The sequence below is a fragment of the Lycium barbarum genome, chromosome 3 (genome assembly GCF_019175385.1).
Source record: "Lycium barbarum isolate Lr01 chromosome 3, ASM1917538v2, whole genome shotgun sequence".
Classification (NCBI taxonomy): Eukaryota; Viridiplantae; Streptophyta; class Magnoliopsida; order Solanales; family Solanaceae; genus Lycium; species Lycium barbarum.
The window spans coordinates 26,366,828-26,378,529 of record NC_083339.1 but is presented as its reverse complement, the minus strand read 5'-3'; the positions used below and the strand labels follow the sequence as shown (position 1 = coordinate 26,378,529).

The 11,702-nt window shown below is 37.2% G+C and overlaps 1 protein-coding gene across 1 annotated transcript; it reads right to left on the bottom strand.

Moving 5' to 3' along the window:
* Positions 1–10,423: 10,423 nt before the first annotated feature.
* On the bottom strand, positions 10,424–10,807 carry LOC132630568 (uncharacterized). The gene has a single exon (XM_060346138.1). The coding sequence runs from the start codon at positions 10,805–10,807 to the stop codon at positions 10,424–10,426; it is 384 nt and encodes a 127-aa protein (XP_060202121.1).
* Between the last annotated feature and the right edge of the window lie 895 nt (positions 10,808–11,702).

Genomic DNA, 11,702 nt, shown 5'->3' with positions numbered 1-11,702 from the left:
TAGAAACGTGGGCATTGAAGGAGAACGAGCAAGCGATAGATTAGTTAAACGTAAAAGGTATGTGAGGCTATTCCTTTCTTTCTATGGGATGAATCCTATAGCATGATTTCTCCTTCTTTCTCATAAATCCTCTATACCTCAGAAAGCTAAGAGTCTAGAATCATGAGTAGCAATACGAGACAAGAGACATATTATGAGTTCAATAATGATAATGATGAGCTTAAGCCGAAAGGTTCTAGAGCCCATGATATGATGTTCCTATGACGTTAATGATGTCATTCATTGTATCCACTCACCTTATATACTATTTCCTTCCAGCTGAGGCAGAGTACCATAAAGCTAATGATGTCGTATATTGTATACACTCACCTCATATATATATATATATACTATTTCCATCAATGTGAGGCAGAATACTTATGAATGTTCGATAATGGAATCGGGGGTTCACGACCTTATGTCACCTCGATAAAGTATAACTGTCTTTGAGTTATTATACATGCATTATGATGAGTCAATGTTCATGACATTACACCGTGCCTATATGGACGGGCAGACACACACCACTATAGTGGGCATCTTATAGCCCGGACGTGGGAGGCCTGGGCGCAGGTTAATTTTTATCACACCGTACCTATACGGACGGGCAGCTTATACTTATATATATATGTATACATGATATGATGATGATTATGAGTAAGTCAGTATGTGTTATTTATTTATAAGTGACAGTCATACACAGTTGCTCCTTATTGATGCTTCCTTTATCTCATTGACGTATTACTACTGTTTATGCCTCTCATACTAAGTACAATGTTCGTACTGACGTCTGTTTTCTTTGGACGCTGTGTTCATGCCCACAGGTAGGCAGGGAGGTGATCTGGATCCCGACTCGTAGGAGCTAGTAGCTGATTGATAACACTCCATTGTTCCGGAGGTGCCTTGACTATTCTTTTGTGTATATTTGTATATTTTGGACATGACGGGGTCCTGTCCCGTCCCTATGTCTAGAACTCTAGTAGAGGCTCGTAGATACCCAGTGTGGTTTATATGGTCTCACAAGGTTGCTATTATGTATATATATGCTATTTTGATAGCCGAAAGGCTTATGTCTATAAAAGTATCTATGTTTTCAAATGAAAAATGAGTTGCCTTATGACTTGAGTATGTATTTGATAACAGAATGTTTAATAAGTATGATGAGCAGTAGATTGAGTGGTGCTCGGTGGTTAGCCCCGGGTACCCGTCACGGCCCCTAGTCGGGTCATGACATGAATTCTCAAGAAACCTGAGATATGTACGAAACTCAAAAGCCAGCGTCCGACCATATACTTGAAACGGGCATAAAAAATGAGAGGTAGAATGAGTTGGGTCAGTCAAAAATCAGGGTTAGTCAATTTCGTTGCTCAGGGATGGCCTTGCCATCCCCGAACACCTAAGGGGCAGTTGTTGACACCTAATTTTTTGACCTTCCGTAATTTATTTTAATTACCCAGAGTCATTGGATATCAAACAAGGTGAAATATGTGTTTTCAGAAGTCAAAATGATTTTTATAAAATTGTTTAGATAATATTTTACCATTTTTATTTAGTAAAATAATTTCTGTAATATTATAAATCATTTAGAAATTAATTGGCATATTTTCACAATTATGATATATTTGCTAAAATTAACCAACAGAAACATAATTTACAACAATTATATATTTAACTGTCCAAATTGTTAAAATTGATAAATCATCAATTAGCAAATATTTTAATCTATTTAATTCAAGGAATTTGGTTAATTAAACAAATTAATCATTTTACTCTTCAATTCTCAATTTCTGCATATTCAATTTATTAGAATTTTATTGTAATTAATTGAGTATTTAATTGTGATTAATTCTATAAATTGTTCACTAAATGGATACCATTGAAATAATCAATTGTTTGATTCAATTATGACTCGATTGAAAATCAATTTCCATAATTGAGGTCATTATTGCAAAATTAGCCTTTTAAATTGTTATTTAGTCTAATTGTGACCTCATATGAAAGGGCCAATTTCATTGGTTTGATTAATTAAGGTCATTTTTACAAATGTTACCATAGGATGGCTTATTGGACCAAAAAAGGCCATAATAGAAATAACCTAGTCTTAAGACCAAGTCAATTGAAGGCCATATTTGCAAAATTAACCTTTATTTGTTTAATTAGCCTCATTTAATTATGATTAAGGGTCTAATTTAATTGGTCTTTTCTTAATTACGATTATTTATTTAAATACGCGTTGAATGCTCACATATATACACTGATATATGTGTGTATACACGTATATCAAATGTATATACGTGTATACATCATACTGGCCCCTTTTTCCCTTTATTTTAATGAACCAGCAGGCCTAGTCCAATCGGACAAGACTCGGCCCAACAACAAATTAAAAGGGGTAAAACCCCTATACACATTCATTTCACGATATACCCCCTTACCCTTCTCCTCTTGAAACCCTAAGCGTCGTAACGTCACTTGTGTAACGTCATTATGCGGAATTTGGGAAAAACTCAGGCGTATCAGCCTTATGCAGTACTGTGTGGCCATTTTCAGTGAGAACATTAATTGTTCTCAACATCTCTCCTCCACACCACAACGCTACCACCACCAAAGAGGTAAAACTCTTCCTCTATCTTACTTTTTCTGTGTTTTAAGGTCAAACAAAGACGAATCCCTTAATGGGGCTTGTCTTGGTCCATTTTTGAATCGAGGTTTCTTATTAGTTCGATCAGTAATCACAGGATAGATCTAATTTGGGTCTGAATCTGACCCTTTATTTGATTTTCATAATCAATCCGCACCGCACGTTGATAATTGTGAGGAAACAAGTTCAAAAAATAGACTTGTCCCACATCGATGCGGTTAAGGTTTGAAGGATTTTTGGGTTTCTATATAAATGGACCCTAAGTTACATTGTTAGACACCTTTTGACTGAGTATTCATATATTCACTCATATACTCGAAATACCTAAATTTTAGGGCTCTCAGCTTCAAAATTTGAAGAGTTCGAGTTAGTAAAATTTAAAGTTTTATCCTCTATTTTCTTGTGTGGGTTCTGTGTTCTTGAGGATTTGGGGTGGAGTATTGAAGCTTCCAGGTCCAACTCTCTTCACGGCTGCGTACGAAAGAGGTAAATCCCTTTATCCCTTTTATTTCTACCTTTCTTAGTTATTTTTGTATGGTTTTCTTGTTGATTTGCTTAAGTGTTAGATGATGTTCCTTGTTTAGCTCAGTTTAATATCTTTGCCTTTTTTAGATGCATGTTTAGCTCAGTTAAAAGTGCTTCTATAGTTTAGCTTATGTAGATAAATATGATTATTAACTTGGTCAATCACGTTGTAATTATATGCTATTTAAATCCAACATGTTTATGTATGCTAGTTTGTTATTCTTATGATTAAAGCAAACTAACTAGTATGGATTAGTTCTGTTTAATAAAGAATTTTGCTTATATGATAGTACTAGTTAAAGTTATGTAATTTTAGATGTTATTTCAATATGCTTATGTAATTATTCCATTCATTTTAAACATGATTATGTGTTAGTTGGCAGTTTGTTTAGAAGTGCTTATATGTTAACTTGTTCATCCTGCTTAGCCTGATCTTAATGATGGACTAGATTAATTTTATTTCAAGTTGTAGAGACAGCATGACTTAGGTTATTTAGCTTCCTATCATATTGCTAGCATGAATCTAGCTTAACATGTGTTTGTTTTTGGGACATGGCCCTATTTATGATACTGTGAGTCCCTATTATGTCAAATGGTAATCCTGTTTATATGATGAAATGTGGAGATGATATTAAAAGATTTAGGTCCAGTGTTTAGCTTGTTTGTTGGGTCATGTGGTCTATTTACCATGCTGAGGGTGTCAAACTGTGGCCTTATGTCTTGATGCCTAGTAAAGACCAATGCAATGTCTATTTGTGTCCTTTTCTGTGCATTAAGGGTCCTGTAGCTTCACATGTTGTTTAAGTATGGCCTGTGGGGAATCATTACCATGTTCTATGTACTAGTATGACCATGAACCCTTTATTTATGATAACATGATTAACACATTTAAATTCTTTACTTGATCTATGATAGTATAAAGATTTGTGTAACGTTCGTGGTATGTTTTGTAGCTTGGCATTTAAGGTTGTTCATAACCCCTATTTGGGATACACTATGCTTGTTTTCCTCTATGATGACTTGTTTGAAACTTTGTCCTGGCCCCATAGATGTTATAGCAAAGACGTGATAAAAATGGAACCTCTGTGTTATTAAACCTAAAAAAACCTGTTGAAAGTTAAAAAGGCTCCTTTTTTGAAACCAAGACTTCTGTATAATCCTATCTCAAGTTGTGAAGCCTACGATATGAATTTTTTTAACTGGTCTTGAATTCTGGGTCTTAGAATGTATGCAAAAAGGTTAAAGGATTTCTAAAAAATGTGTTAAAGGATTTTTAAAAAATGTAGTTTATGGCATCTGTAAACCTGTTTGGTGATTTGTGAAGTTTGTGATGATTGTTTAGGAGCTTACATTGATAGTCATGTTAACTTCATGTTATGTGATCACTTCCATGACAAACCTGAGTCTGTTTGTGCCCTTAAGGACATTGTGTATATTGGAGTGATATGGCATGATCCATTGCTTGACTTAGGTGAAAGGATCTGATGTATATGGTTTCCATACTCATGATGGAAACACTCTGTATGTTTTTTGCTTATGTTTGCATATTATAAACAAACCTTAGGATTTAAGTACTAGTACAAACTATAAGGTACATGGATTAGTAGGAGGTTGGCACTTAAGGATGGATGCAAATGAGTGTGACTTACCTAGGACCCAAGGAAAGGGATGAGGACTTGGAGTTTCAAGCTAACTCAGCCTAAATTCCTAGTCCTAGGTTGTTGGGGTTCCCTCATTGAAATTCATGCCTCATGGGACCCTCCCAAATAACATAAAGATCTCTTGAAGAAATTCTGGACTTAAATGGATAAAAATCTAATTTAGGGTATTCTGTTTTGGGCTGATGAACATGTTGACAAGGTTTGCTTGTATATTATGTCTACTTGGTTTATATTAATATCCTGAAATGATCAATTTTTTGATTATTTAAGTGGATCTGTGTATACTATGTATATCCTGAAATTTGTTTGGTATGTTGCCTATTCTCTGAACCTGGTTGACCCTATTTAACTAATAACTTGAAGCATGCATAGTCTTAGCATATTTTCCTTTAAAAATTTCCTTTGCATAATTGATTTTGTGTGGTATATTGAGTGAATATGCTTGTGTATACAAGCTATATTTAGTCTCATATACATTTCAGTGTATATGAGTTGATATATCTAATGTATAAATAGTGTATCACTCTTTATTATGGGCTGCTGTTAAAATTTGTTCTTCTTTAATTTTGGGCTTCCTTTAGTCTCTTCCCTGTTAGGCCTCTATTTGATTTGCTTCGGTCCATTCTGCCTGTTTTCTACTTGATTATTTACTTGGGTTTTGAACTTACTTGCCTGGGCTGATCCATGACTCGATTCTCTCATCTGTTTTATATGATGGCCTTGTATGCTCATTTACACTTCTTTAAATTATAAAACTTTGCGTTATTTAGCATTTAGATCAATTATTAATCCTTATCTTTTGCTTGTTCTATGTGACTTTGTCTCGGGCCATTCGAGCCACGTTCTGCATAAACTTGTTGGGCCTGAGACCCAACTAGTTTACTTCGTCTAGTCCGATTAAGAAAATATAAAAGGAAGCAAATACACTGAAGGCCCAACCATGGGTGAAAATAGTGAAGGCCCAACTATAGGTGAAAATAGTAACTGGTGGGCTTAGGTAGGCCCACCAACCTAAACTCCTCTTTATTTCTTGATTAATATGTGTAAAATGGTATTTGTTAAAGAATGCTTGACATTATTGGAACCCATATGTATGTTAGGACCTAGGAAACACCTAGTAAGTTAGGAAAGTTTCCAACAAGTTAATTTTCTGAAAAATAGCCAATAACCATCCTTTAATTTAAATGGTTTAAAACTGTTCTTTTCAAAAAGGGTCACGGTTTAAGGAATATAAAGAAGTGAAATTTTCCTAAGTTCAAATGGCTTTTCCTAAGTCTAAAACTGATCCACTTTTAACTGCTGGGAATCGTGTTCATGTTAACAAAATGGACTTCCAAAATACACTATGAGATTGGTACAAAAATGATTTTAAAACTGAGCTTAGGCCTAAGACACAAATTCGCACATTTGGGCCTTAAAGAATGATGTTGAATCAAAGAGAAAATTTGGACTGTTTTGAGACCTAGACTCTAGTACCATTTTCTGAAAAGGACTTTGGGCCTGGAGGCCCAACATTAAAATTGGACAGAAATCAAAAAGACTTGTTGGATTGATTTTTTAGACTAAGTCAAATTCTGGATTTAGAATGGGACTGATCTTATGAGCTTCAAGTGAATGAAAAATGGACTTAAATAAAATACCTGTGTTTTTACACACACACACACACACACACACACACACACACATATGTATAAAACGGAGATATACTCCATAATTTATATATACACGTATAATAAAACCCGTAAGAACTAAACTCATTTTATTAGGACTAGACTAGCAGCGACTCTACTCGGGAGAAATCTCGGGTGTGTCCTAGTCCAACAATAAAGTGAGTTGAACACTTACACGGATTTTTAAATACAAAACCCCTTTTATAAGGGACGTTTTGTCGATTTTTTCTCTAAATTAACGATATGAATGAAATGACACTTTGCGGGAACTTAAATAATTTTAAGCAAGTAATTATAAAACAACACTTTGAAGCTCGTAGGTCAACCGTATTGTACGGATCTTTAATACTAGGGTGCGTAAAACCTTCTCTAAGGGATTACCAGAACCCTTACCTCGAACTTTGGTCCTATAAGACTTTTTCGCTCGCTTTTTCCTAATTTCCCTTAATTAATTAGGTGCCAATGCTAAAAATATTGAAATCCAATTTAAAGCACCAATAACCTCTTAGTAGCTTTTATGGACCCTCGTAAAAGTGAACCGTAAGAGTTGACCTTGTTGTATATGTTGGCTTTCTAAATTCAGGCGATTAATGAATATCAGAACGAAGAGATAACTTCCTGATACTAAGAGTCAATAGTGCAATGGTAGTTGACTTGTGATACTTGAGCCAAATTGTCTATTGTATATTAGATGAGTTAGAAGAGAGTATAATGTAAGTTAAGCAAATGAATCCCTAAGAGTGGGTTAGTGAAAATAAGAATCTTCTAGTTGTTGAGGCGAGTGGTAGGTGATATGCACTGTTGGCTTAGTTTTTCCTACCATACTTATTTGTAGATTATATTATCGTTATGTTATTCTAACCATTGTCGGCCTATGATGCTTACCAGTACTAGTATTGTACTGATACTACTCTTGTTACACCCTTTTTGGGGTGTAGAGTTTTTCAGGATATTGATTGATTGAAGTTTTTTGGAAGATACATGGTGCCTATCTTGAAGGCCTCCATCATTTTCATTCCGAGATAGAGGTTGAGTCTTAGTTTGTTGTTGTATTCAGTGCTCAAATCTTAGTCGCTCTTGTAATAGTCTAGACCAGGTCATGGGAAAAGGAGTCAGTTTCTGTATTAAATTCTCATTACATATATGATTTGTGTTCTCCTATTCAATTGCAAAGTATGATTATAAGCAAAAGGTACAATTACAAGGAAATAATAATGCTATTACAAGCAAATGGGATCCTAAATGTAGTACCACTTGAGCGCATCTGCATTGATGGCTTTTGGCCACTCTTGTCCGCCCATCTCGGCTAAGACTACTGCTCCTCTTGAGAGTACTTTCCTGACCATGTATGGTCCTTTCTAGCTCGGCGCGAATTTCCCTTTATATTCCTCTTGGTGAGGGAAGACTCGCTTGAGCACGAGTTGTTCGATCTGGAAGAGTCGGGTTATGACCCGCTTGTTGAAGGCTCAGGATATCCTTTGTCTGTAAAACTGTCCATAGCAGACTGCCACCATCCTCTTTTCCTCTATCATGGCCAGTTGTTCATAACGATTTCTAACCCATTCTGCATCTTTCAGCTCTGCCTCTTGGATGATCCTGAGCGAAGGGATCTCCATTTCTACGGGTATGACCGCTTCCGTTCCATAGACAAGGAGGTATGGGGTTGCTCCAGTGGATGTTCGGGTCGTCGTTCTGCATCCCAACAAAGCATAAGGCAACTGCTCATGCCAATTCTTGTAGTTATCGACCATTTTTCTCAGGATTCTTTTAATATTCTTATTGGTAGCCTCTACGACTCCATTCATTTGTGGCCGATTGGTGGAAGAGTTCCTGTGGGTGATTTTGAATTGCTTACAGATATCTTTCATCAAATGGCTGTTCAAAGTGGCACCATTGTCTGTGATGATGGATTCTGGCACACCGAAATGACATATTAGATTGTGTTTTACGAAGTCGGCTACGACTTTCTTTGTCAATGATTTGTGCAAAGTTTCCTCAACCCATTTAGTGAAGTAATCTATGGTGACTAAGATGAAATGATGTCCGTTGGAGGCCGGAGGCTCGATAGGTCCTATGATGTCCATCCCCCATGCCACGAAAGGCCAGGGCGAGCTAATTTCCTGTAATTTTGTTTGGGGGAACTTTGATTAGATCCCCATGCATCTGACACTGATGGCGCTTTTGCATAAATTTAAAAGAGTCGTGCTCCATGGTCATCCAATAATATCCCGTCCTCAAGATTTTCTTAGCAAGGATGAATCCGTTCATGTAGGGTTCGCTTGCCCCTGCGTGCACCTCTTTTAACAATTTTGTAGCCTCTTCGGTGCCTACACACCTGAGCAACCCAAGGTCATGGGTCCTTTTGTACAACACTTCTTTGTTCAAGAAGAAACCAATTGCCAACTGATGTGCCGTGAATTTCGGCACATTTTATGCCTTTGTAACTAGAAGTGTTGCTTATTTTTAAGTGTTTTTACATCGTTTCTTATGTTATTTTTGTGTTTTATAGGATTGGTCGAATAAGGATCGGAAATGATAAGAAATGCTGAAAAACGGACAACTTGGAGCTAAATGACGGTCCGTAACTCATGTTACGGACCGTAACGTGATCCGTACTAGAGAGGATATATGCCGCTATGAAGGACAGTCCGTAACTCATGTTACGGACCGTAACCCTCACCGTAACGTCTCTCAAATTTCTAGAAAGTTGCCAGTTAGTGTCACAGGTTACGCCCCAAAAGGACGGTCCGTAACTCATATTACGGGGCGTAACGTCATGGCGTAACGCATTGGCCACTGAAGATTGAGGCCATGATCCACCGGGAGATACGGACCGTAACCTGTGTTACGGTCCGTCGCATGGTGGCCGTGACAGCATGCTAACAAAGGGACGGAACGAAGGACGGACGGTAACACAGGTTACGGTCGGTAACGATGCCGCGTAAGAGTGTTTTTGTCCAGAAACTTGGCGCGATTTTTGTCCCTATAAATACTTAAAGTAGGTTTTTAATTTCATTATTCAGATTTCTCTTGGGAGCATTAACTTTAGGTATTTAATATTAGAAGTGGTTGGAGCATTTAAAGCAACAACTTCACTTTCATTCCATCTTGTATTCGCATTGTAAGTATATTATGTTAACTTTCAAGATTTCTTTGTTAGCAAAAAGTCTGAGTAGCTAATTTTAACGCTAAGGTTGTGGGTCCCATGATGGATATTATGTGAATGGGTTTCTACTATTGATATATGCATAATGATTGTTATTATTTATTCTATCTTTGTGCGTTAGCGTTGGGTAATGATTGCAAGCATTAGCCTAAGCCATTATATTAACTTTTCTTGGGAAAGAGAGTCAATATTGGTAAGATTGAATAACAATGACTCGAGGCGTTAACCCTCGTTTAATAGACTAACTTAGGAATAAGAACAAGTCTAAATTGGCATTATTGTTCGCTCTTCGATTAAAACTCTTTTATATTCGGAAGAATCATAAAGAGGAAATACGACTTAACTGTTGGGAAACATTAGGAAGTCCTTAAGAGATCAAGTGCATATTCATAGAACAACCATTAGAAATATATCACATTGAAACCTGAAGCATAATATCTAATCAAGTTGGGGAACACAACCTTAGTCTTTATCTCGCATTAAATACAATTCCAGTCAAAATATTCAATTACATTATTCAACAAATATTTCAAACTATCAGGACTAGGATTAAAGCCTTTAAAGATTAGTATCGCATACGATTAGTATCCTTTTCTCTCCATATTCCCTGTGGGATTCGACCCCAACCTTGTTTGGGTTACTATATTTGACAACGTCCGCTTTACGCTATTAATAGGTGTAATTTGAGCGTATCACCAACCTCCTGATGGTCTTCTTTTGATTAGTTGAACTCTTTAGGGGATACTCTTCTTTTTTCTAGGTAGGCCTTAATGTCGGTATACCATGGTTGGCCATCTAGCTTGACCTCGACATTGGCGCAGTCAGCCAGTTCTTCTCTCAGTGTGATCTCTAATGGATCAATGTGGATACTCTTAGAGTGCTGGATCATAGACGCTATTGTAGCCAATGTGACTGCAAACTCATTTTGAGCCCTAGGAGTATGCCTGAAGTCAGTACTCTTGAATATCCCGCACAATCTTTGTACTAAACTCACATATGGGAGTATCTTATTATTTTTGGTTACCCAATTTCCTTTTACTTGATTTATGAGCAAATCAAAATCCCCGATTACTAGCAACTCCTCTATGTTCATGTCCAACGCCATCCTGAGGCCGAGGATACATGTTTCATATTCCGCCATGTTGTTGGTACATCTGAAGTTAAGTTGTTGCCCTATTTCTGAGATCTACACCGCCCAATGCCTGATCCTTTATAGTTGACTGCTCCATTGAAGAATAGTCTCCAGCCTGAATATGGTTCTGCCACCTCTTCTTCCATAGCCATCCCTTCCTCTTTCGGGAAGAAAGTCTCAAATGGTTCCAGTTCATCAACGACGGGACTTTCTGCTAGCAGATCTGCTAGGGCTTGTCCCTTGATTGCCTTTTGTGCTACGTACATGATGTCAAAATTTCTTAGTAGCATTTTCCATTTAGCCAATTTTCCTATGGACATTGGTTGCCTTGAAGATGTATCTCAGCGGATCCATTCTGGATATGAGGTGAGTGGTAAACACCGATAGGTAGTGTCTCAGTTTTTGGGCCATCCAGGTCAAAGCACAACAGGTCTTCTCTATGAGCGTAATATCGCGCTTCGCAAGAAGTGAACTTCTTACTCAAATAGTAGATGACATGTTCCTTTTTGGCCTCCTCATCATGCCGGGTGAGCATGCACCCGAAAGCTTTTTCTGATGCCGACAGATACAGTAACAGAGGACTCCCTGGCCTGGGCGGTACCAAGACGGGAGGATTGGAAAGGTATCTCTTGATTCCATCAAATGCCTCTTGGCATTCTTCTATCCAATTTGTGGGAGCATCTTTCTTGAGCAACTTAAGGATTGGCTCTATAATCATAGTTGACTGGGATATGAACCGTCCAATGTAGTTTAACCTCCCCAAGAAGCTCATCACATCATTCTTGGTTTTGGAAGGCGGTAGCTCCTGAAATGCTTTAATCTTTGTAGGGTCTAGTTCAATACCCCTACGACTGACTATGAATCCTAG